Source organism: Gadus chalcogrammus, chromosome 21, assembly GCF_026213295.1.
Source record: "Gadus chalcogrammus isolate NIFS_2021 chromosome 21, NIFS_Gcha_1.0, whole genome shotgun sequence".
Classification (NCBI taxonomy): domain Eukaryota; kingdom Metazoa; phylum Chordata; class Actinopteri; order Gadiformes; family Gadidae; genus Gadus; species Gadus chalcogrammus.
Genome location: NC_079432.1, coordinates 14841041 through 14867365, shown reverse-complemented (window position 1 = coordinate 14867365; position 26325 = coordinate 14841041). Strand labels below are relative to the sequence as shown.

The following is a 26325-nucleotide window of genomic DNA, read 5'->3' as shown; positions in this document are numbered from 1 at the left end:
ACACACACACACACACACACACACACACACACACACACACACACACACACACACACACACACACACACACACACACACACACACACGCGGCCCCCTACCGGGTGGTCTCCAGCTTCATGCGGCCCAGCTCCATGCTGATGGAGCGGCGGGCGGCGGGCGACTCGTTGGACACGGTGGAGCTGAGCGTGCTCACGCCCGACGTGCCCACCGTGTCGTCGTGCGGGGTGGGGGGAGGGGCCGGCGAGGGGCCCCGGCCCCCGCCCTGCTGGGCCGCCGTCCGGCCCCCGCCCCCGTGGCCGTAGTCGTCGTCGGCGTCCTCCTGGTCGGCGGCGTCGCCCTCCGACGCCAGGCTGAAGTGGGGCCTCAGCTCTGGGGAGGAGAGAGAGGTGGGTCGGTACGCCTTCTAGCACCGGAGGGAGCTTTGCTTCCTCTACACCGGAGTAAAGCGGTCACTCCAGAAGAAACTGCGCTACAAAGCCAACAATGCTGACAACGGTAAGATATAACCAGATATATAATATATGTTTTTTTATATTTCCTTATTTTGAGAGACTCTACCCGAATTTCGTTGCACTTGGTGCAATGACAATAAAGAGATTCTGATTCTGATATAACAAAATATACCAATAAGAGGTTCCCTGGATGATACCAAAACAACATACCCAAAGCACCACTGAAGAATATTACAATTGAAGAAGACTGCGTTGATAGAACCCAATAATATTAAAGATGAAAGTCACTAATATTTAATCTTTGTTGGTAACTATGATATAAGCAGCATTAACCAATCTGAGCTGTCTCGCTATTGGCAAATATTATACTTTGTCGTACATTATCTTCAAATAACGGGACAAACCAAAGTGTTTTACTCCATAAGCACCATTTAACCGTCCACATTCCCTATTACTTCTGACATAAAGAGTGCTGTAGAACAGGTACAGCAGGAGTCTCTCTGGGTTAGAGTGAACCTGGCCACGGGGCTGTGAGGTTCACCAGGCCTCACCTGGCACCAGGATGGTGATGGCTGTCTGCACAGCCTTGCGGATGATGTTGTCCAGAGCAAACATCCAGTGAGGCTTGATGTTGTGGTTCCTCAACACTTTGTTGACCTGCCGACACCCAGAAGAAGGGTTACATTCAAATAAGTAAGAGATGAATCATTAATAAACGTCCTGAAAATAAACATACACTGTTTGCAACGTTAAGCAAACATCTGGTTGGGCATTATGTTTCAACATTTATAATCTTTGATTCATTGAATGGCAACTGATAAAAGACAGAGGTGTTGCCTTATTGAAAAATAACACACAAACTTGGAACGTTTTCAAATCAGAAGTACACAACAATACTGTGGTATGAACGCACATAAGTGGGGGAGGGGGTCATGACGAGCGGGTAGGATTTGTCATAATCTCTGTCTAGGATTAATAAAAAAAATCTCATCCTATTTTATAAGGAGAGCACTAAAGAAAAGGAAAGATGACTAATGCAACAAAGCACACGCACACACAACACCGTGTGGACGTGTTCCACTTCAGGTGGATATGACCTAGCTACTCCACACAGAACAGCTGCGTCCCAATCGGTCATCATCGCTTCCTCTCTCCGAGTATATTATTACGATGTCCGTCCAGCAGGGGGCACCAGCGCTTTGGAAACGGAGGATTACACAACATCTTTCCCGCAGTTGTGAAAACATGTCTCATCTGCCACATTACGGCAAGGACCAAAGCCTAGACATGTCTGCCTGTTAACACAATGTGCAATAACTGAAAACATGCTCCTGCATTGCAAAACTTACAACAGTCACATATTTTAAGGGCCCCTGTTGTGTTATTGAAGAAATGGCTTAAAAGCTGGGTGCCATCATGTCATACAAATGAATATTATGTCTGGACAGATGGATGAATTCACTGACCAATTTAAATGGAACGACAAAAAGACATAAGAACAACACACACCAAATAGGCCGACCTTATACAATAGAGCTTCTGAATATGTTCACGCATTACCTGGTTGTGACATGAATAATGTAACTTGGCAAAAAAGCCTGAAAGCTTCTTCTTTTCATTCTACCATTTCTAATTCCAGTAGAAGAAGTGAAGCCCTATTTCCTGGGCTCCGACGGGCCTCAGTAGGTCACCCGTCGCGCCCGTTACTAGGTCACCAGGCAGGAGCATGCGTACTGGGGGGGCTCCAAGGGCAGGGCCCCCAGGGGAAGGACGCCGCTCACTGAGCGCGGTTCAAATGAGGGAGAGGGCGTAGATACCAGAGTCATGGTCACCTACAGCCAGCAGGGGCCAACGGAGGGGCTCTGTCGGCTGTGCACGTGTATGTGCGTGTGTGTGCATGTGTGTGTGCATGTGTGTGACTGTGTGTGTCTGTGTGTGTGTGTGTGTGTCTGTGTGTCTTGTGTGTGTGTGTGTGTGTCTGTGTGTGTGTCTATGTGTGTGTGCGTGCCTGTGCATACGTCTGTGTTTCTGTGCATGCGTCTGTTTGGCTGTGTGTTTGGGTGTGTCTGTGCATGCATATGTCTCTCTGTGCATGCGTCTGTACGCCTGTGCATGTGTCCGTGTTTGTGTGTGTGTCTGTGCATGCATTTGTCTGTCTGTGTCTGTGTGCATGTGCGAGTGTGGGTCTCCCACTACTCACAGCGTCCTGGAAGCCAAACAGCACCACCTGCAGCTGGCTGATGGCGGCGCTGTCGAAGTCCAGCTCCAGCTTGAGCTGAGACAGCGTGCCCGCGATGATCTTGCGGTCGGCCGCGCGCACAAAGTCGGCCAGGCTTACCACCAGCGTGGAGACGTGGCTGCACCGGAGCCGGCTCTCCTCAGAGCCCTAAGGGAAGGGAGGGGGGGAGGGGAGAGAGAGAGAGAGAGAGAGCACTGAGTTAAAGTGGTAAGGCCGTGGGGGTTGGTTTCTGTCAGTGCATGACGGCTTATGGAGGATGTCTTTCCCCTCTTGACTGGCTGTCATTTGTCATTTTTCAGCACAACGTCAGTTTACGTCAGTTGATACCATAATAACAGCGAATTTGCGAAAAATATAAATACAGAATCCATTTCACATTTGATATTAATGTTAACCTTATCTTGGATCATACTATATTCATATCAAATTGATTTCTGAGACTAATATTAATTAAATTATTAATTAAATACAATTAATAATAATCTGCTCCCGAAACACAAAATGTCCCTTCGGAGGGATTAAAACCAAGTGTTATCTTATCTCCTGTTATGCAAAAATTGATCTGTTGTATCTGCCCCCCGCCACAGTGCACGCACTTGCATGCGGGAGTGCGTGTGTGTACAGACCTGATGCAGGGCCTCCATGACGTTCCCCACCAAGTGTGTGTGTGTGTGTGTGTGTCTGCGTGCGTGCGTGCATGTTTCTTTGTGTGCGTGCGTATGTACCTGATGCAGGGCCTCCATGATGTTCCCCACCACGTACGCGCGTGCGTGCGTGCGTGCCTGTGTGCGTGCGTGCGTGCGTGCGTGTACCTGGTGCAGGGCCTCCATGATGTTCCCCACCACAGTGTCGCGGTCCTCGGTCAGGATGTGGTGCAGCGTGGCCCGCCGCTCGCTGTCCTTCCTCAGCATGAAGAACCCCGAGTCCTTCTCGTCGGGGGAGGGCGGCGCGCTGTGGTCCTCAAAGTTCTCCACGGGGATGCTGCACCCACAGGAGACAGTCAGTCAATCACTGATTCATTGATCTGATACCAGAGAGATACAAGATCTGATACCAGAGACTATTGATCTGATACCAGAGACTACAGATCTGATACCAGAGACTATTGATCTGATACCAGAGAGACTACAGATCTGATACCAGAGAGACTATTGATCTGATACCAGAGAGATACATGATCTGATACATGATCTGATACTAGAGAGACTATTGATCTGATACAAGAGGCTATTGATCTGATACCAGAGAGATACATGATCTGATAGCAGAGACTATTAATCTGATACCAGAGAGACTACAGATCTGATACCAGAGAGACTATTGATCTGATACCAGAGAGATACATGATCTGATACCAGAGAGATACATGATCTGATACCAGAGAGACTATTGATCTGATACCAGAGAGATACATGATCTGATCTTAAATACATTGCACTTACACTTTCTAAAATGATTTTTTAACTTTGCCTTTATTTTCTATCTATTTTACTAATTTCTTTACTTTGCCTATGTTTTCTTTTACTTTTCTATTATTTAATTTTATTGTATGACAATGTTTTTTATGTGAAGCACTTAGAATGCCTTGTGTATGAAAAATGCTATATAAAGATAGATAGTTGAGGATAGTTGAGCTTTGAGTAAAAGTTCAGGTATTTTGTTTTTCCACACAGAGAAACATAATGCATGTTTACTTTCTGTAAAGGAATAGAATAAGTGCAAAAAGAAAAATAATAGAGATTGTAGCTGGGTGATACTTTTACTTATTTATTCAGCCCTCGTGTTCCTGATAATCGTACACTTTGACACATCCATCTCTTTGTTGCAAGACTGGCAGAATTACCATAACATTGGAAGGAAGCGGAGAAAATCCCTTGAATAACATGCTCGCCTGGTTAAAGCTCATTTCCTTCAATCTGGTCCAGTTCCTTGAAGTTTAATTTCTAGTGATATGACCGTAGCCTAATTGTACGCATTCTTGAGCCGAAGCCTAACCCCTTACCGGCTCATTAACCGACTGCATCCAAACCCCCTGTAAGGTGCTTTGCATAAGCGTGTAAGCGTCTGCTAAATTTGATGTCATTCTAAATGTTACCTTTCCGGTGCTCACCTGGCTGTAATCAATGCTTCACAGCGGGCGAGTGCTTTAGTGCTCTACTCCAAAACGCTTCGTGTGGAGGAAGTAAGAGATTCTCTACATGCCATTTCACATCGCCCACGCAACGGCTTACACGTCTCTCAACAATTCAATTAAACGGCTGCGGTGAATTAAAGCACAGACGCACACATGCCATCGCTGTAATAGAGCTTCATGGCCTTCAGTCATAGGCTTGATGCCAAACTTCAAACCCCTCCCCCCCCCCGCTTGACCTCCCGTTGATGAACCCCCCCCCCCCCTCCCTACCTGAGGAAAAGCGAGCGCGGGCCCTTGACGTCCCTCTCGCTGTAGCATTTGACGCTGGGCTTGAAGATGAAGGGGTTGGTGTTGAGGTCGTTGTCGGGGGAGACGGAGCCGTACTCGCTGCTGCTGCTGGTGTCCTCGACCACCACAGGCACCGGCAAGGAGATGCTGCGCAGGTACTCTGCACGGCCACAAGGGGGACACGGGCTGAGCAAAGGTTGAACGTACAAAACCCGGGATATTCTTCTCTAAATGTGTTTTTAATGCCTTTTCAAAGCTGCACTATGTGACTATTGTGCAGGTTTAAAAACCCTTTACTAAAAGGTAACAAACTTCATCGGAGAGACAGATTATGACGCCTTCGAACTAGGTGAGTGTGGATGAGCGTCCTCTAGGCATCTATATGCTTCTAGGCATAGAGTCCAGATCTGGACGGGAATAGGGCAGGATGATGAAGCTCCAAGAAACAACGGGCAAGAATAGTAGAAAGTTGCACTCTTTGTCAAATTAAAACAAGAGAAAGAAAAAGGCCTGAGGAGACACACGATAGGCCGGCTAGACAGCTTTCGGAGGATTTAATGATGAGGCGTGCAGACATAACGAGCCCCGGTTTGAATAAGGCCACACAGAGAAGTTCCTTTGGAGGTCTGGGGCCGGGGCAGAGGCGTGCTGACCAGGCAGCACGCCTCCGACAGGAAGCAGGAACAGAAATAGAAAGAGGATGGCTGCTCTAAGCAAAGCAAGGGCGACACAGGGCGGCAAATAAGGCGGGGGAGGACCTCACCTGATCCTGGCATCAGGGCTGGGGAGGGAGAGAGGGAGACAGACACAGGTCAGTTACTGTTAGGCATGGCATTATATCATTATCGAAGAAAACTTGGTCCTCAAGGAATTCAAGAGGGTTAAGGGGGAAGATTTTTCCAAAAAGAACACGCACACAAAAGGCGAGTGTGAGGAAATGTGTGTGACAGTGTCACCTGATTTAGAATTGGTTGGTAATAGAAAAGCTATCCAATGGGAACAAGGAGCAGTGGATTGGACCGTATTTTGGAGGGGTTACACAAACAACTCATTAGTCAGTTTGAATGGGTTTATTTGTCCCCGAACAAACAAAACAGAAGGGGACTTTGCAAAAGGACGCTGAAGCAATAGCTTGGCAGCAGATGCCCGTTGCTAACACTTCACATACTGATTGATTACACACACAATTGATGCATACACAATTAATATACTTGGTTTTAAGGAAAACACTGACAGATTTAATGATATAAACAAGAAGTAAACTATGCATAAACAAACAAAATACACACTGTGCATGGATTTAGGAATACAATGAATTAAACTAAACTGATTAAGACGGATTTAGTCGCTTAGACTATAGTCGAGCTCAGCGCCCATTGGAGAACCATTGGATCAAAATCAAATCAAGTATGGACGTGGACGAGGCCGTGGACGAGCGGAGCGGCAGGGGGCCGGCGGTGGGGCGGTGACCCACCTGTGAAGCTGCTCTTGCCCTTCTTCTTGCGGCTGGTGACGGTGAGGAACTCGTCGGTGAGCAGGTCCAGCGCCGTGGCGCGGTGGTCCGGGTCCGGCTCGAAGCAGCGCAGGATGAAGGCCTTGGCCTCCAGGGACATGGAGGCAGGGATCTCCGGGTGGATCTTGAACATGCCCACCTGCGGAGACCCCCGCCACGGGAAGAGGAAGAGGAGGAGGGGCAGGAGGAGGAGGAGGAGGAGGACAGGGTGGGGGGGGAGGAGGAGGAGGAGGAGGAGGAGGAGGAGGTCAGGGTGAGGGAGGAGGAGGAGGAGGAGGGGCAGGAGGAGGAGCAGGAGGAGGAGGAGGAGGACAGGTAGGGGGGGGAGGAGGAGGAGGAGGTCAGGGTGGGGGAGGAGGAGGAGGGGGAGGAGGACAGGGTTGGGGGAGGAGGAGGAGGAGGGGGAGGAGGACAGGGTGGGGGAGGAGGAGGAGGAGGTGGAGGAGGAGGACAGGGTGGGTGAGGAGGAGGAGGAGGTGGAGGAGGAGGACAGGGGTATTAGTATTATTTACTAATTTGCAGAAGCATTTATCCAAAGCATCTTACAGTGAATGCAGATGAAATTAGGAGCATGTACCTAGCTAGGGCTTCTTGATTTTAGGGTTTCTATAGCTAGATTGTTGACACTCAAGCAGATGAGATGAACAATTCCTGAGAAGGGGATCCCAGTGAGCCCTATCAGTGTTGACCGGGAGACTGGCCAGGTTGTGTGACACTCAGCCATGCCACCCGAGAAGCAAACACGCGGGACATCTTAGTCAAGAAGAGTGAAACGATTGGACGGGCGTCGGACAACTTTTTTTGGCGTCTTTTCTTCAAGTGCAACAGGATAATTTAGCATTTTAAAAAATGTCTAATCATCTCCTGTTTTGACTGCTTTGTAATTCCATAGAAGTGTCTGGAATGTTTTGCATAATTGCAGTATGTGTGGCTCTCGACATTCCCCTTTTGAAGTCGTCCTTCCCTTCGAGTCACTACATAACGCAAAGATCAATTTTAAATATCGCAGAGTGGATATTGTGGTGCAAAGGGGGGTGGAGAAGCTCATATAGAGCCTGTGGGAGCGTTTTTGTTTTTGTTTGTGTTCAAACATTTGCTGGCCCACTGACTGTTTTGAGGACAGCGCCTATGCGGGTATTAAGACAATGTTTGACAGAGGTAAACAACTAGTAGTACAACTGATTGTATCAACTGATAATACAATTTGTGTGCGACACAGGTTTAATTTTGTCAGAACATCTCACTGCTCTACTCAACCTAAAATGATTAAGTAATTAAATGCTCATTGAATGAATAAAAAAATAAAATAATTAACAACATGGAAGTTTCTTCTTTCTGAAACAATAATTGATCACCTCAATCGGATCAAACAACGAACAAGCGAGTGGACTGATGAATGTTTGCATCCCCCTCACCTTAAACATGGCGGCCTGGGGCTCTCCCAGCTCGTAGAAGGGGGGTTTCCCCGTGGCCATCTCTATGATGGTGCAGCCCAGGGACCAGATGTCTGCCGGCTTGCCGTAGCCCCGCGGGCCCTTGTCTATGATCTCAGGGGCCATGTACTGCAGTGTGCCTGGGGAACACATCGCTACCAATGAGTGATGGAAAACATGTGTCGACGAATCGTTCAACTGACACAATTAACCCATTTCTAATTGTGATCTTCAACAACGATTATTTTTTTATGCATGATGAGATATTGCAGAGCTCGCTGATCGTATTGGTGCCTCTTCCACTAAACCAGGACATTAAATACAAATGCTCTGAATTACTTGCACAACTCAAACATAGACAAAAACCTTTAAGGTTCATATTGATCAATGATAAAATATTCGGAGAAGATTCTTAATGAAATGGATGGGTTGTCTTCTTTCAATCCCTGCTTCAATTCAAGTTTACTTTCACGAAAAATGACATTAATATCATTGGTCAACACGCCTAAGGGAAAAGCTGAGGCGTGCTCAAAATGGAACAGTCAGATCCCAACCCATCACAGGGCAGTAAGTTAACCAGGACACAGCATTTAACACGGAGGAGGCGTAACGCTGAGTCACTTGAGTTCAGCCACGCAAAGTAGTCCACAGCAGGGAGCTGTGAAAGGAGTCCTTTGTTCTTATTATAGCCCTGCTGCTGTATATAGGGCTTCCTTAGAGGACAGCTTCTGGGCCTTAAACCGTCAGTTGACACATTATAAGCCAGCCATGACTATAAAAAGACCATAACCGTGCAGAGGGAGGCTGTGTGAGAAAGAGGGGGCGAGAGAGAGACTGAAATAGAAACAGAATTCAATTGAATTTGAATTTAATTAAAACAATTGTAAGAGAATGAGAGAGTGTGGGGGGGGGGAGGGAGAGAGAGAGAGGGGGGAGACAGCGAAGAGAGAGAGAGCGAGACCAAGAGTGAGAGAAAAGAGAGAGAGACAGAGAGAAAGAGAGAGAGAGAGGACACAGAGACAGGAGTACAAAAGAGAACAGCGATGGCAAACTCATTGCACGATCAGCTGTCAGATGACTTCATACAAACAAGTCCAAGCTATGCTGCCATGGGCCCGCCGTCGCAAACTGGCACAAGCTCCAGAGGCTGATCATAGCTAGAGGCTATTCCCAGGAGAGACACGTATTACTGCTCTAACGAACAGGGTCGGCTTGTTCTTTGGCAACAGTAGCGTGACAGCGAAGACAGCGCTCTACGGAGTGAAGGCGCCGGGGGGACGCCTTCACTCTGTAGTGGGGGGTCACAGCTACCTGGGTTCTGACACGTTGTGGAGTTTTTATTCAAGTGGTTCAATGCGTTGGGATGGACTTTTGGCTGTGCAATCTTTTGTATTCCTTTCCCCATAAATAATTAAAATGGGCGTGTGTTTGAGTGAGTGGGCATGCGTCTTCCGGGAAATTGAGTCAGTCTGAGAGTCTGAGTTTGTTTGTGTATATGTCTGTGTTTGGGGGGGGGAGAGGTTCCAGATTAACTCACGCATGGAATATTAACTAACACAAACACATAAAAACATTTTAGGTGACTCAAACTAAACTGGTTTAAAGCGGTGGGGAGCGGTGGGAGGTGATCGAGGGCGGCGGGGCGTACCGGTGAAGGTCTCTGTGCAGGGGTTGATTCCCGCCAGCCGCTTGGACGTCCCGAAGTCAGATATCTTCAGTACGCCGCTGTAGGTGTTGATCAGCACGTTGTCCCCCTGTGGACAGAGAGGTGAGGGACCATGGTGAGAGGGGTCTCTCTCTCTCTCTCTCTCTCTCTCTCTCTCTCTCTCTCTCTCTCTCTCTCTCCCTCTCTCTCTCTCTCTCTCTCTCACCTTGATGTCCCTGTGCGCTATCTGGTTGTCATGGAGATACTTGAGGCCCTCCAGGATCTGCTTGGTGTAGAAGCCGATGGTGGCTTCGTTGTTCTTCAGCGGGCCCCATTTGGAACGCAGCAGGGCAGAGAGACTCCCTGCACACACAAAGGAACACCACAATTCAGTTTCAACGATGAGGAACGTAGCCTGTTGCACCCCCTCCTCATACCACCACCACCCATACTTCAAATAACACTATTAAACTATTACTTTAAAGCTTTTCTACTGCAGCGCTTTCTCAAGAATAAAATGCTCATCCAAAAGTCAATCCATCAAGGGAATTTTTCTCTACATCCCCAATTATTCTGTTTCACTTTTGTGTCTCCCCCTCAACCCATGGCGGGAAAATGGTTGACAACAGAACAAACTGTTTTATAGCAATAACTGCAGCTTTAGTCAATTGAAAACCTTACATAGTGAAGCTCTAAAAAGGCCCAATATCCTATCTTTCATTCCGTCCCCTGTCCTGCATAATATAAATATCCACTCTGGATTCCTTTTCTACTCGGTATGCTGGTGTTTATAATGGTTCCACCGGACAACCCCAATGGAATCCTTGTCTGCAATAAACAAAACATTCCTTCCACTATGTCTTCTTAAGCGCCCTGGCATAATTTCTTTATATAAGAGACAACACCACAGTGTTGGTGGTTTTACACACACACACACACACACACACACACACACACACACACACACACACACACACACACACACACACACACACACACACACACACACACACACACACACACACACACACACACACACACACACACAGTGATCCATCGGTGCGATGCTCCCCAATGCTGATTGGATTTCACACTCAAGCTGCCTCCATTGTTTCTCCACTCACTCCACCCTGAAGCTTTAAGGTATGCCATCAATGCCAGCACAGAGATAATGGGTTACCACCCTAGCCTGTTCTTGGTGGTATTGGGCGGTACTGATGTTAAAGACCTTGGAGGTGCCTGCCTGAGTCCCCTACCATTATGTCCGTGCTAATAAATCATTTGTAGCAAGATATCGCTGCTCTTCATCAGACATATATGGAGAAATAGGTTATTTATGTGGGAAAATACCTGACTGAAAACAGCTCTCAAGACAACAGTTCAATATCGTGCGAACTTCGAGGAATGTTTGCCTTGAGGAGTTATTAAATTGTTATTCCATTGGTAGCACCTTGCATAGAAACCATTCCTTCAAAAAGTGGAGATCAATGTGTTTCAAAAGGAACACACGTTTGATCGCTTTGCATGAAAAGTCGCTCTCTCCGTTTGTTTCTCCAGATCGACAACAAAGTAGAAACGCGTCAGATAAATAAGCATTCATACATTGTTCCTTCACACCCCGACCACGAAGCGCGGCTGTCTGGGCGGACTCACCCCCGGGCACCTGCTCCATGAAGATCTTGATGAAGCCATTCTCGCTGATGGAGCCCAGGTACTGCACGATGTTCTTGTGCTTCAGGTGCTTGTGCAGGGAGATCTCCTCGTGCAGCGGCTGGGAGTACCTGAGCGGGCAGACACAACGCCAACACCAGCATCAGCCTTTTAGCGCTGCGCAACGTGAACGGAAGCCCAGCGCGGCTGGCCCGGAGGAGTGGTCACACAGATCCACGCATGTGTGACTTCACAGATGATCACGTGGGTGTGTTTATGCGAGGAGTGTACCGAGGTGTGATAGGGAGATACTCTTCAGTGGTGGTGACAAGGTCAGACCGCACAGACCGCACACCTACCCCGCATGACACACTCCCTATGCTAGCACCTTCCCAGAGTGCGCGTCTATCTTTGTCTATGTGGTTGACGTCGGCCTGTCTGTCATGTCGATCTGTCAGGTCTTCTACAGGTCCGGATTGTCAAATGACCAACTGTCAGTGGAGTCTGTCTGTCTGTCTGTCTGTCTGTCCAAAGTGTATGCCTCACTTTCTGTCTGTCTAGCCAATCTGTATGTTTGTCTGTCTTCCGGTCTGTCTGTCTGGTATCGCTGTCTATCTTCGTCTGTGTTGAGATCTCGGAAATTCATGTCATGTCCCGGTACCCCCCCCCACCTACCCACCCTGACCCCAGCGGCCAAGAGCTCACCGAAACTAAGATCTGTGTGTGTATTTGTGTGTGTGTGTGCATGTGTGTTTGTGTATGTGTTCTTGAGTGTGCGTGCGTGCAGGAGTGTGTGGAGGAGTGTGTTCAGTGCAGATGAGTAGCTAGGTGAAGTGGGTGAGTGTGTGTGTGTGTGTGTGATGGGGGGGGGGGGGGGGGCAGAGCAGACCAGTACTAGTCACGCTCCCATCTCACAGAGACACAGAGAGAGACACACGACTGGCTCCAGTGTGGCTAGTTGCTAGGCGATGGGGCTTTTATATATTTATTTATTGGATTTCTTTATTTCCTTCTTGTTCATTGCAGCCATGTCCCCGACACCGCCTTCCATCCTCCCGACGGGGTGCTCTCCCCTGGCAGCAGCTGAACCGTGCCCAGCCTCCCCTCCCCCTCCCCACAGAGCAGCACCACTTCACTGGGCTGCTTCAGAGCCTCTTTCCGGTTATAGATTTGTTCCAGTGCTGTAGTGGACTTTGCTTTGTGCCATTTAAGGGATTTAAGTGTAAACTAATGAACGTGTGTGTGTGTGTCTGGTAGGGGGGTTGTAGGTGTGTGTGTGTGTGTGTGTGTGTGTGTGTGTGTGTGTGTGTGTGTGTGTGTGTGTGTGTGTGTGTGTGTGTGTGTGTGTGTGTGTGTGTGTGTGTGTGTGTGTGTGGTTGTGTGTGTGTTTCTGTGAGTCTGGTTGGGTGTGTGTGTGTGTGTGTGTGTTTCTGTGAGTCTGGTAGGGTGTGTGTGTGTGTGTGTGTGTGTGTGTGTTACCTACTACCAGACACACCAACACACACCCTACCAGACACACACTCACAGAAACACACACACACACACACACACACACACACACACACACACACACACACACACACACACACACACACACACACACACACACACACACACACACACACACACACACACACACACACACACGTCTCCATCTTACCGACTGTCCCGCTCGGGGATCTCCTTGATGGCCAGGCGCACCTGGTTGCTGAGGTCCCGGCCGGCGTACACCACGCCGAAGGTGCCCCTGCCCAGCACCACGCGGTCCCCGTGCTCGTCGTACTCGTAGTCGTACTGCGGGAGACACAAGCAGGCGGTCAGCAGGCGGTCAGCAGGGGCGCCGATCCGTTCAGTTCACATCTCTGAGTGCTTTATGTAGCAGTGTGTGGGTGACTGTGATCCCACACAGCCCCCTTTACACACGCAGCGAATAGGGCCGGTCATTTAGCGAATAGGGCCGGCAAATCCGTTCCGCCAATTTGCCTGTATCAGACGTGTAACATTACTGGTAATGTTCCGGAACGTCCGAATGAGTACCATTCAGTGACTTCAATAGAACAAGCACGCACAAGAACAAGATGCACTAGCATATGAGGCTCTGTGATCTGAACACAGAATTTGACAACAAAGCGCCCACAAGGTGACAAGTTTCTTCCGCGCTGGATTTGCAGTTTAATCCCCGTTCTAAATCCATGTCCATGTTAAACACATGCAGCAGAAATACAAACCACTGTGCAAAGTAAAGCTTTACTCTCGGCTGACTACAGGCTTAATCGAAGGATTGGCCAGAACACGATTGGATGTTGTTATCAAACTGCACTTAGTTTCAAAATTAGTTATCAGCATGAACAATCTTTATTTTAAATCTGCCTCTATTACTGCTATTTTAATGTTATAATCAAATTATTAAATAAAATGTGACTCAAGCAATTAAACCTTGCCAAAAGCACCAGAAACGCAGTTAACTAAATATAATTGGTTTATTTGAATCGGAATACCTGATTGCCTATCTGTTTTTGAGGCTTCCTACTGCGCTATGCACTATTAGGCTGTGTGTGTGTGCGCACGAGCGCGTGCGTGCGTGCGTGTTTATAGAAACTAAGGAAATCGCATACGACTGTTTTGGGTGCAGTTTGTAAGGTTCGCAGATTTGCAATGTGAGAACTTGGGTTGGTCGAAGAAAGCAATCCAATACCAAAACAGTTGGGACTGTGACTGGGGACAATGAGTGCTCCACAGATCAAACACACACAACCTTTTAAAAACAGAGAAGTGGAGAAACCAGTTAAAGTATTTTGATCCTTGAGGTATTGGCAAGTTCTCTTGGCTCTGGCTCTCTCTCTCTCTCTCTCTCTCTCTCTCTCTCTCTCTCTCTCTCTCTCTCTCTCTCTCTCTCTCTCTCTCTCTCTCTCTCTCTCTCTCTCTCTCTCTCTCTCTCTCTCTCTCTCTCTCTCTCTCTCTCTCTCTCTCTCTCTCTCTCTCTCTCTCTCTCTCTCGGCATTCTAGGGTCAGGGAGTTGGGGAACATTTTGTTAGCATAACAATTAACATAACAATCAAGCTTTTCTTCTGAACTACTATTGTAAGCATTGATTGGTGATCTGGAACAATGAGTGATGGCATCACAAGGCCTCAGACAAAACTCCTCATTGTCGGAGTAGTGAAGGAATGGAAGTTGATACACAGCAGACCGGGATACTGCTAGGACTAGTGACCCTCCCTGAACCAGACATGGGGCACATTCCCGGGTCTGACGCTGCAATGCTTCACACCCGGCTGGGGGACGCGTGCTAGGGTGTTCGATCAGGGTGGGGGCTGGGTGTCTGATGATGGGTGTTGAGTGGTGGGTCATGAGTGGTGAGTTCTTGTTGATGGGCGATGGGTGTTTGGTGTTGGGTGATGAGTGGTGAGTTCTGGGTGATCCCTGCTGGGTGTTGGATGATGGATGCTGGTCGACGGGGGTTGAGTGGTGGGTTCTTGTTGCTAGGTGTTGTGTGGTGGATTCTGGGTGATGAGTACTGAACGATGGATCGATTTCAAAATCTAAATCGCGATGTAATAGAACGCGGTATGCAAATCCAAAGGCTGCGATAAAAAAATAAAAGTGAGGTGTTACCTTTACCGACTGGAAATCAGTACGATTCATTTATTTTTATTTTACAATTTCACAGTTAAATAAAGACGTTTATAATATAAATTAATCTCAACACATCGGCCTGGCCTAAAGGAAGGAGCAGTTTTTATGTTGACTGCTTCCAATGTTGTGTTCGTCATATTAAAGAATGATTTACTTATTTTTTTAGTGAATAATACACAACATAAGGAACTTAATATATGATAATAATCGCAATTTAAATCGCAATCACAATATTGGTCAAAATAATCGCAATTCGATTGTTTCCCCAAATGGTCCAGCCCTGCCTGGTTGTGTGCTCCTCCTCCCCTCACCTCCAAGGCCTCGGCGTCACAGTCCCCCTCCTCCGGCCCCCTCCAGGCCTCCTCCGTGAGGCTGTTGACCAGGTCACAGAACCTGCGGGACACAAGCGCTCGGGTCAGACACGCTGTCACTCCCTCCGACGTCTGAACACAAGTCTGAGGGGAGCTCGGGATAAACAACCTGTTTAAAACACAGGTCCCCGCAATGGCTGGAATGTGCGTAGTGGATGTGAACTATTCTGGTGCAGGCTTACGAGAGAGGCATCCGGACGTCTACATTTCAAATAACGAATCGCATTGAGACGATGCATTTAGTTAAACATAATGATGTTCGATGATGACTCCAATCAATCTTTTTCATTTACTAATAGCAATTGCGTCCAAGTCAATCAGACATCATGAGGTTCGTCAGTTTTAGAGCTTAACCTAATGCCCATACCTAGAGAGGGTTGCAGAAATTGTAGCTACACACACACACACACATACCTAAAAAACCCAACCACAGCCCAAGAAGGTAATTCAGTTGATTAATTTGACATCGACTTATCTTTGACTAACGCACTTAAAAAAAACAGATCGACAGCCCTAGAGTGGGGGGGAGACACACTAACACACACACGCACACACGCACACACACACACACCTTTTGCAGTGCATCTCGGTGCAGAAGTAGATCTGGAAGTCCTCTGTGTTGTGGACGACGTAGAGGAAGGCGCTGCGCTCGTCAAACTTGGAGATACTGGGGGGGGGGGGGGGGGGTGGGAAGAGGAGTGTGTTCAGCAGCGGACCCAATGAGCCGCGTCAACGGACCCCCACTCCTACCCGCGGGACCATCACTTTGGCAATAATCAAATGTTCAACTCACTGTGACACAACCCGATGATAATGCGTAGTTACGTGTACTCTACTTCTACTTAAATAATGCATGTTTAATAAGCGTAGCCATTAGGTATGCGTTGATAAATCAACCAATATGTTTTGGTTTATAATGTTAAGTGCATTGAGTGCGAACTGAGTAGTGTAGTGAATAGCGAGTGCTTGTAAGTATGTCTTTATCACTGCGGTCCGACGGGGTGTGTGATCCTGTGTGGCGTGAGCATCGTTTAACTGATGGGAGTTCGGAAACTAGATCTGGTCTACATCTCCTCTGATTGATCATCTCTACTGTAACCGCGCTTTAGAGCTTCCTGTCCTTCCTTCCTATGCCATCTGTACAGAAAACACAATTTAATCCAATTCTGATAGTAGATCCATCGTTTTGGTCATTTATCGAGTGCAAAACAATAGTTTGATTATCAACAAAGCATATCTGTGTGGGTTGCGGGGGGTTTGGAGGGGTTAAAGGTCACTGACCTGACGCCTCGCACGGAGGTGGCCCCAAAGTTCCACTCGTGGAAGCCCTTGTTCTGCCAATCAGAGCGGACCGGCAACACAGCGAGAGAGACAGACATCGATCAGAGTTAGAGCACACCCACCCCGCAATGATGACATTATCTACCACCACGGCTCCTTAATAACGCCATCATGTTACACGTTGTCAAGCTGTCTTTTTGTTGATTTTTGGGAGAGTTTAATAAGAAAGAGGGAAGGTCTTGACAGGATGATGCATTGTGGGAGTGTTCTCTGAACGGCCTGGACGTTGTCCCAGGATGTGAGAGATGGACGCTTGCTGCGATGCTGCCTCACTCTCTGTCTGCCTGTCTCCCCCTCTGTCTGTCTCTCTCCACCTCCGTCTTCCTGCCTGTCTCCCCCACTGTCTGTCTGTCTGTCCCCCTGACTGTCTCTTGAACCCCCTCTCTGTCTGCCTGTCTCCCTCTCTGTCTGTCAGCCTGTCTCCCTCTCTGTCAGTCTGTCTCCCTCTCAGTCAGCCTGTCTCCCTCTCTGTCTGCCTGTCTCCCCCTCTGTCAGTCAGCCTGTCTCCCTCTCTGTCAGTCAGCCTGCCTCTCTGTCAGTCAGCCTGTCTCCCTCTCTGTCAGTCAGCCTGTCTCCCTCTCTGTCAGTCAGCCTGTCTCCCTCTCTGTCTGTCTGTCTGTCTCCCCCTCTGTCAGTCAGCCTGTCTCCCTCTCTGTCAGTCAGCCTGCCTCTCTGTCTGTCTGTCTGTCTCCCCCTCTGTCAGTCAGCCTGTCTCCCTCTCTGTCAGTCAGCCTGCCTCTCTGTCTGTCTGTCTCCCCCTCTGTCAGTCAGCCTGTCCCCCTCTCTGTCTGTCTGCCTGTCTCCCCCTCTGTCTGCCAGTCTGTCTCCCCCTCTGTCAGTCTGTCTCCCTCTCTGTCTGTCAGTCTGTCTCCCCCTCTGTCAGCCTGCCTGTCTCCCTCTCTGTCAGTCAGCCTGTCTCCCCCTGTCTGTCTGTCTGTCTGTCAGTTTGTCTCCCCCTGTCCGTCTGTCAGTCTGTCCATGTATGCATGTGTGTATGCGTGTGTGTGTCTCCCAGCCAAGCCCACCTTGTCCTCGGGGGCCACGTGCCAGATGGACACGGTGTTGTCGTCCACGTCGTTGTTGATGGAGAGGTAGGAGGGCTGGTACACCTTGGTGGGCTCCAGGATCAACACCTGGAGGGGGGCGGCGTGGGGAGGGGAGATCAGTCAGATCATTATTATTATTATTTGTTATGTTTATAGAAAGGACAGAACAGCTGGATACATATCTGTATATCATTTTAGATTGGAACATTTTCTCTTTGACTATTTTTTGCATTTTTTTAAGGCGTAATTTCAAAGTTCTCAATTACAAAATAAATTTCGGAGAGACATGCTGAATAAATACATGTTTTCAAACTAAAAAATAATCGTTTGAATAATCGTGATTTCAATATTGACCAAAATAATCGTGATTATGAATTTTTTCATAATCAAGCAGCCCTAATTTTAGGTGCAGCATATACTTTAAATTGGACACACAAACACACAAACAGCTAAAAGGGATCTAATTAAAATAAAAGGAAGTGTTTATTTTTGATTGTACACACACACACACCTAACCCATTGCTAAAAGGGATTTAATAAAAATAAAAGGATGTCTGTTTATTTTAGTTGTACACACACTCAACACACAACACTGGTCAAATCACTTACCGGAAATCTCACGGAGGAGACTTCCTTATTGGTGGCCTCCACCAGGAAGTCCATCCAGAAGTCCACCAGCTCCTGCTTGGGCACCGGCTGCTCCACCGTGGGCTTCTTGAAGTGCTGGTAGATGAGGATGGTCTCGACCAGCGACCGCAGGTACCTGGGGGGGACGGGGACGGGGGGACGGCGGTCAGTGGGTTCAGGCCCTGGTGTACACAGGGGGGTCCGTGCTGTGGGCGGGCAGCACACCGGTGGAGGACTGCTTTGTCTTCCACCGTCTGATGGAGCTCTCAGCGAGGTGACAGAGACGCCCACGGGACTGACGCTAAAAGCATGAACCATATCCCCTCACAGCGCACGGTGGAGGAGAAGTGCTGCGTGGTTCAGGGCACGATGACATACTTTGGTTGGGATTGGTATTCTGGTTTTTGATGTTAAGTGCATTTGGAGGGAATTGAGTAGACTACAATAGTGAATAGTGAGGGCTGCTAAGCGTGACTTTATCACAGCGATCCCATGGAGTGTGAGGTCCTGCTCTAATTGATTATCTCTACTGTAGGCGTGCTGCAGGGTTACCTTTCCTTTAGCCTTGTTTACTATGACAATCATGATATATATATATATATAGACAGGCAGACCTATCTATTTATCCACACACACACACACACACACACACACACACACACACACACACACACACACACACACACACACACACACACACACACACACACACACACACACACACACACACACACACACACACAAAAGGAAAGCTAAAGCCTGTTAAAACAACCCAAAGGCCATCAAAGGGTCCGGTTGCCGGTGTGCAGCCCGTCCGGGGGGTCGTGCCCAGGACAACAACCGACAGAACCCGCCTCACCAGATGGGGGCTTTTAATTTGAAGAGCTTCTCCGAGGCATGGATCACCCTGGTGTTGTCGGAGGCCAGGACGCTGGCGCCCAGGAAGAAGCCCACGTCCCAGTAGCTCTGGAGCTTGTCCAGGCTGCCCTTCCTCCCCAGCAGGCTGCTCAGCTTCACCCCTGAACACACACACACACACACAAACACACACACACCTGCAGTCAGCACTACTGTGTGTAGCCTGGCTTGCTACAGTGGGCTGTCGGTTCTTTCATCACGAGCCCAACCCCGCGGCGCTAGACCATATGGACCAACGCGGGAGATCACTTTGCTTTCCCCACATATCTCATGAAAATGCACAGCATTTATCTCTCAAAATGATAGAATACTGGAAAGAATATGTGTTACGACGATATGCTAGATCAAGGAACATCTCATCTTATATGAGACATCTTAAATTACAATATTATATGCGCTGCACAGTACAATAAAATAGGCAAATATAATTGGTTGACGTAATAAATAATGTCCTAACAACACTATGTTATCAACAAAGGGTTGATAACATCCAACTGTCTAACACAACGTCCTTTCATTTTGTTCCCCTGACAGATGTTGCCTGACACCACATATCCCAGGAGTGATTGTTTCTGGGAATTGTTTTCCACGAAACAGGACTGTGGGAAAATGCCGGGGTGCAGCGTTGGGGAAAGGCGATTTACACCAGGTGTCTTGGGAGCTACGAACGCAGGCCTGCACGGCGAAAACAAGCAGATTCCTTTGGGTTCTCCCCCACTCAGACTCTGTCTGGCAGACAGGACATGAGTTAGGGGAAGGCCCTGTTTGTCTAAAAACAGACTACATTCCTTCTCCTGTCAGTGTCAGGCGGCATCGATCAGGAGGGAGAGCCGATGCGCATAGATCTGGAACTGCTGCGTGTTTAACTGTCATAAAATGTAACTGCTGGATGTTACACCTTTACATTCTTTAACTGCTGTTAAACCTTTACGATGCATAACTGCTGTTAATCCTTTACAATTTGTAACTGCTGTTATTCCTTTCCAATCTGTAACTGATATAAAACCTTTCCAATCTGCAACTGCTGTTAAATCTTTACAATCTGTAACCGATGAAGGTTACATCTGTTCTAGATACAACTGAAGGGTGGACAATCATGTACCTGACAATGAACGTTGGCTGTCCTCTTGTTTTTTCCAAGAAAAACTAAAAGCCCGGTAAGGTGTGTGTTTGTATACTGTCTAACAAGGTCAGATCGACAAAAGAACAAGAACAAAAATGGCAACCTTCAATGGAGCTTGAGTTGATACCGAGAGACAAAGAGAGAGAGAGAGAGAGAGAGAGAGAGAGAGAGAGAGAGAGAGAGAGAGAGAGAGAGAGAGAGAGAGAGAGAGAGAGAGAGAGAGAGAGAGAGAGAGAAAGGGAGAGTGAGAGAGACAGAGAGACAAAGAGAGAGAAAGGGAGAGGGAGAGCGAGAGCGAGAGAGAGAGACAAAGAAAGAGAAAGGGAGAGAAAGGGAGAGTGAGAGAGACAGAGAGAGATAGAAAGAGAGAGATGGAGGGAGAGGGGGCTGGTGTTGTCATATCCTCCTGGCGTCACCGTGACGAGGGCGCAGACGTAGTGGGGACTCACCGACTTTGCGGAGCTCGAAGGAGGTGTCGAACTGGTGGCCGGCGGCCAGCAGTAGCACGGCGTAGTTGATGCCCGAGTGGAGGGTGGGCTCCGACTCAAAGCCCCGTTTGAACCTGGAGGGAGAGGAGATGACAGCGGTGAACACCGGAGATGGCGTTTGGTCTTACTCCATAATGTGACGTTAAGGTCAGAGGGGACAAACTAACGAGACCCCAGGTGGGCAAAATGTCGGGAGGATGTTCATATATACTTAATAAAGTAGCTGGCAAAGATGAGGTTTGTTTTTTGTGCCTTGACGGTGCTTTGGTGAAACAAGCACATTTCCTTGTAGAAGGAGCAAAAAGGCAGAGGGATGTGAATGCCCTGTTATTAAGTGCTCTCTTCTCAACGAGCGAGGTGTTGAACTCCGACCTGCGCCGCATCGATTAGCATTCCCGCCGTCACAAGGAGCTTCATGAGTCATTAGTTAAATGGTGAATGGGCAGATAGCCACGTTCTGATATCAGGACTTCATTCAGAAGCCTTCAGACTGAACGACGGCGGTGACGTGGTCTCGGCTGGACGGGAGAAGCAGCGTGCGTGTTCACAGAGGGACAGACGTCTTTAGAGAGGAGCCGGAAAGCTCTTTGGAGGAGGAAGCAGTGAGGAGGCTTTGGGGCTCTCAACACAAAGTGTGTGTTGTGGCTATGACTCAGCCTCCATCAGCTCCTCCATCAGCACCCACAGACCTCCCGCCCTCCCGGAGCACAGCCGAGCTCATCAACCATGAAGAGGAGGGAATTATCTAATCACCCGTCATCCATCCAGCCATCCATCCATCCAGCCATCCATCCATCCACAATATGTAGCTCATCTCATACACAGATGTGCAAGGTCAAGAACATTCAGTTACTAAAAAACGTTACAGATATCAATATATCCATGTATCTATCTAGCACTCTACCATTCTATGGATGCATCCAATTAAATGAAAGGCATCAACACATTCACATACACGTGTTCTAACTAAACGATAATGAGAAAAATGGGTAAACAAATCCATAAACAAATCCTGGTGCATGCTGGGTACCTTCCACACACACGCATGTGTTCAGGAACAAACAGGACGCACGCAACAATGCACCGCCAATGAATCAAGATGTCATGGTCAGAGTAGGGGGGGGGGGGGGTTACCCCGGTGTCCTGGCCAGATTCCCAGCCTGGGTACCCTACATAATCCCCCGGTCTCTGGCTCCTTACCTCTCCACTGCGATAGCAGTGGTGTGTGGGATGTTAAGCGCTTTGAGTGCCTTGAAAGAGCGGCTATATAAATGCAGGGAATAATGAATATTCCTATTTGGCTGTGTTCTTGATTTGATACAGCAGTGGCACTGAATCTCTCTCTCTCTCTCTCTCTCTCTCTCTCTCTCTCTCTCTCTCTCTCTCTCTCTCTCTCTCTCTCTCTCTCTCTCTCTCTCTCTCTCTCTCTCTCTCTCTCTCTCTCTCTCTCTCTCTCTCTCTCTCTCTCTCTCTCTCTCTCTCCTCACCAGCGTATGCCGCAGTCGCGGCTCTCCGTGTCGCTGAAGTGCGACTCCAGGAAGGTGTCCTTGTAGATGCGTCCCACCAGGCAGTAGATGTCCGATGCCACCTGCTCCTCGCCCTCCACCAGAGGCCGCATGATGTCCAGGGCCTTCTGCCGGTCGCCGGGCAGGTTACGGCTGCAGGCATCGCACATATACACACACAAACATACACACACACACACACACACACACACACACACACACACACACACACACACACACACACACACACACACACACACACACACACACACACAAAAATATATAAAACACAAACATACACAAATACATATATTATGCAAAGAGATATACACAAACACAGAGAAATATACAAACACGCACACACATATTCAAAGACACACACACAAACATATATAGGTACACACAAATAGGTCAACATGTGGTTCAACACATTGGTCGCCATGAGTCAACAAACAAAATGGACCACATTTCCCATCAGCCTCAAATCCGTCGGCCAAAAGGCAATTAAGGGACATATGGCGGAGACGTCTGCTTCCTGACCTGTGAGTTGTAGTCAGTCTCCCCCAGTGTTGTAATTAAGTGTAAAAAGCAGAGACGTTGTCTAAGTGTGATAACAGCCTCTCAATCCCCCATGTGTGCGTGCATGTGTCAGAACTAGCACGTGGCCGTTTGCCATGAGGGCCTTCGGGACTGGTTATACCAAATGCAGTGATGGAGGAGGAAGGCACATGGTCCTTGACGCATCTCTAAGTGAGCCTTCTGTAAGGATCTTATTGTGGTGCACTTGTTGCACGCCTCTGTGTGGAGGCGGCACATTTTTTGGTATTTATTTTAATTATAGTCAGATGGGTCTTTGTGTGGGGGGGATATTTTGACATTTAAAATGCACAAGGACGTCTCATAGAAGCACACAGGATAAAAAGTTATTTTTTTTGCACCAAAGACCCTAGGTTGTCTAAACCCATCTCTCCTCCTCCCTATCTCTCTCTCAAGTTTCTCTCCGTCCGTCTACGTCTCTCCTCCTCCTCCGTCTCTTCTTCTCTCTGTCTCTCCCTCTCTCTGTCTCTCCAACTCTCCTCCTCTCTGGGTCTCTGTCTCTTTCTCTCTCCTCCTCTCTGACTCTCTCCCCGCCCCTCTCTCCGTCTCTCCTCCTCTCCGACTCTCTCCCCGCCCCTCTCTCCGTCTCTCCTCCTCTCTGACTCTCTCCCCGCCCCTCTCTCCGTCTCTCCTCCTCTCCGACTCTCTCCCCGCCCCTCTCTCCGTCTCTCCTCCTCTCTGACTCTCTCCCCGCCCCTCTCTCCGTCTCTCCTCCTCTCTGACTCTCTCCCCGCCCCTCTCTCCGTCTCTCCTCCTCTCTGACTCTCTCCCCGCCCCTCTCTCCGTCTCTCCTCCTCTCTGACTCCCTCCCCGCCCCTCTCTCCGTCTCTCCTCCTCTCTGACTCTCTCCCCGCCCCTCTCTCCCGTCTCTCCTCCTCTCTGACTCTCTCCCCGCCCCTCTCTTCGTCTCTCCTCTCGTCTCTCCCCCTGTCTCTCCGTCCTTCCAATCCCTTCTATCCCTCTTGGTTTCTCTCCCTCTCTCCCCCTTCCTCTCCGTCTCCCTCAGTGTCCTTAGGCAGCGTCTACGCGTCTTACAGCTGGATTACACAGTGAAGCGTGGGATCACACACTGATCAATTTCAAATGGGCCGCATTGGGAGTCGGGGGTCTCCTTCGGAGTGTAAAAGCAAGGAAAAGACAAATCCGATCAAAAGCTTTGAATCGGATTGATCCGGCGAATTTAGTACGTGGGATGTAAGCAACTTGTTCAATTAATCACAAAAACAGACGGCTTAGCTCCCATTAACGTCCACCTTAAAGAGCTCCTGGGCAGCAACTTTAAGAGAGTGCAGGAAATCATCAGATTAAACCAACTAATAAGGTAAGTAGTGTTCAGAGGCCAACAGCCTTATCCCTTTGCATAGAACACAAATATATGCCGATGTTTTTCTGTCTCCCCAGATCTTAAGGGCAAGATTGAGACATATGAGAGGCTTCAACCATCACCAAGGCAATGGCCCAGATGGTGTGTGTGTGTGTGTGTGTGTGTGTGTGTGTGTGTGTGTGTGTGTGTGTGTGTGTGTGTGTGTGTGTGTGTGTGTGTGTGTGTGTGTGTGTGTGTGTGTGTGTGTGTGTGTGTGTGGGGGGGGGGCAGGGGAAAAGACACAGTGTTCTGTACAACAGTGACACACACCGTCCCTCTTGAAAAGAAAAGAGTATCTGCAAGCCTAGTTGCATCTCTCTCTCTCTCTCTCTCTCTCTCTCCTCAGATGCTCCCTCTCCCTCTCTCTCCCTCATCTCTCACCACCATTTCAATGGCTTCTTATCTCTAAAAGCACACTATCAGGGGGCTGTGCGTGTGTGTGTGAGTTTTATTCAGCTATGACTCAGTGCACTCTACTTGGGCTTGAAGAACAGCACACAACGCAGCTTCCTGTTTGTGTGTGTGTGTGTGTGTGTGTGTGTGTGTGTGTGTGTGTGTGTGTGTGTGTGTGTGTGTGTGTGTGTGTGTGTGTGTGTGTGTGTGTGTGTGTGTGTGTGTGTGTGTGTGTGTGTGTGTTTAAAATGATTCCCCCCGTCATGAAAAACCATCCGACTTAAAAGAGAACAAATCAGATCATGTATGAAAACGTGTCAATAAAGACATGTCAGAAAATAAATCAACACACAACCACAACAGAAACTCAAATTAGATGTTGTGTTGCTCACAAAAATACCCTGCAGTGAGAAATTATTGCAATAATATCGACAACTCATTAAGCCTTTATGAAATAATGTGCAGGGGCGCACAAGCACAGTGTCTTGTGATGGGAGCTCACGGCGCTGCCAGAGCCACAGGAAACTAGTGAGACAGGAGGCTCACTATCTCCTCCATCGGCCTACTTGTGGCTGCCTACACATGCCATCAGCCTGCTTGTCTGGCTTTAGTGAGAGGAAATGTCTCGTCTGTTAGGGAATCCACATGTAAGGATGTGGTCATCCAGGTAAACACAAAATCCTCTTCTTTCTCTCTCTCCCTCCCTTTCTCTCGTTTTTGCATTTTACGCTATTGATTTTTCTGGTTATTTCCTGCTCAGAATTAACAGAAAGCTGTTGAAATATATGTTTTATAGGTAATAAAACCCTGGCCATTGGATTGAAAAACTGTCAAGGACATTTTTATTCAACACGCACACATGCAGTCAGACACAGTACCGTTGGTAACTGTCTGTACCCCAGGCACTTGACTCCTGTTTCTCGGGCTGCACAACTCACCGGTTCAGTGCGAAAGCGTAGTGGAACTTGACGTGAGGATGGGCCACGGGGTCAAAGGTCGGCAGCTTCTCCAGCGTCTCCACCAGCTTCACGATCGACTCGTAATCCTGGGGGAGGAGAGGGTGTGATTAAAGAGGAACACCTCCCTCTGGGCAGGACAATGGGTGTGTGCAGTGAGCGTGCATGTGTAATTGCATACTAAGCGTGTGCGTGACGTGTAGGTGTGTGTGTGACGTGTGGTTGTGTGCATGAAATGTTGGTGCGTCAATCACAGACAATGTCCAAAGCTCAAACCAACTCCAAGTTGTCATCCATCTGTGGAAATCTGCACTGTGAACGTCTGAATAAAATGCCTATAATGTCCATAATATCCATAATGGGTTTCTCTTTTTCACATTAGGTGCCAATGTTTGACTAGCGCCCGACCAGAGCTGAAATGAATAATTCAGTGTCGCTCCCATGCTTGTTGTTCTCATCAATAATTCAAATGGGCCCGGGCACCGCCGACGGTGAGAGGAATCCCCCACTACACTAAAGAGGAAACACACGCACACACACACACACACAAACGCACACTCTGCATGCATCGGGGAACTTAAAGCAATGCGGGGAATAAGAATGTTGG

At 48.4% G+C, this 26325-nt stretch overlaps 1 protein-coding gene across 1 annotated transcript in view; it reads right to left on the bottom strand.

Moving 5' to 3' along the window:
* The window catches only part of map3k5 (mitogen-activated protein kinase kinase kinase 5), a 51190-nt gene that overhangs the window by 3551 nt on the left and 21314 nt on the right, over nucleotides 1-26325 (bottom strand). Inside the window, exons 6-26 of the mRNA XM_056580931.1 lie at nucleotides 25701-25807; nucleotides 22392-22562; nucleotides 20866-20978; nucleotides 19235-19394; nucleotides 18358-18511; nucleotides 17728-17835; nucleotides 16643-16695; nucleotides 15933-16028; nucleotides 15302-15383; nucleotides 13015-13148; nucleotides 11358-11485; nucleotides 9931-10067; nucleotides 9708-9813; nucleotides 8042-8199; nucleotides 6588-6765; nucleotides 5877-5894; nucleotides 5096-5273; nucleotides 3504-3672; nucleotides 2653-2838; nucleotides 1004-1109; nucleotides 99-369 (exon numbers count right to left, since the gene is read on the bottom strand). Of these exons, the coding sequence (XP_056436906.1) occupies nucleotides 99-369; nucleotides 1004-1109; nucleotides 2653-2838; nucleotides 3504-3672; nucleotides 5096-5273; nucleotides 5877-5894; nucleotides 6588-6765; nucleotides 8042-8199; nucleotides 9708-9813; nucleotides 9931-10067; nucleotides 11358-11485; nucleotides 13015-13148; nucleotides 15302-15383; nucleotides 15933-16028; nucleotides 16643-16695; nucleotides 17728-17835; nucleotides 18358-18511; nucleotides 19235-19394; nucleotides 20866-20978; nucleotides 22392-22562; nucleotides 25701-25807 (2813 nt within the window). The remainder of the gene's footprint in view (nucleotides 1-98; nucleotides 370-1003; nucleotides 1110-2652; nucleotides 2839-3503; nucleotides 3673-5095; nucleotides 5274-5876; nucleotides 5895-6587; nucleotides 6766-8041; nucleotides 8200-9707; nucleotides 9814-9930; nucleotides 10068-11357; nucleotides 11486-13014; nucleotides 13149-15301; nucleotides 15384-15932; nucleotides 16029-16642; nucleotides 16696-17727; nucleotides 17836-18357; nucleotides 18512-19234; nucleotides 19395-20865; nucleotides 20979-22391; nucleotides 22563-25700; nucleotides 25808-26325) is intronic.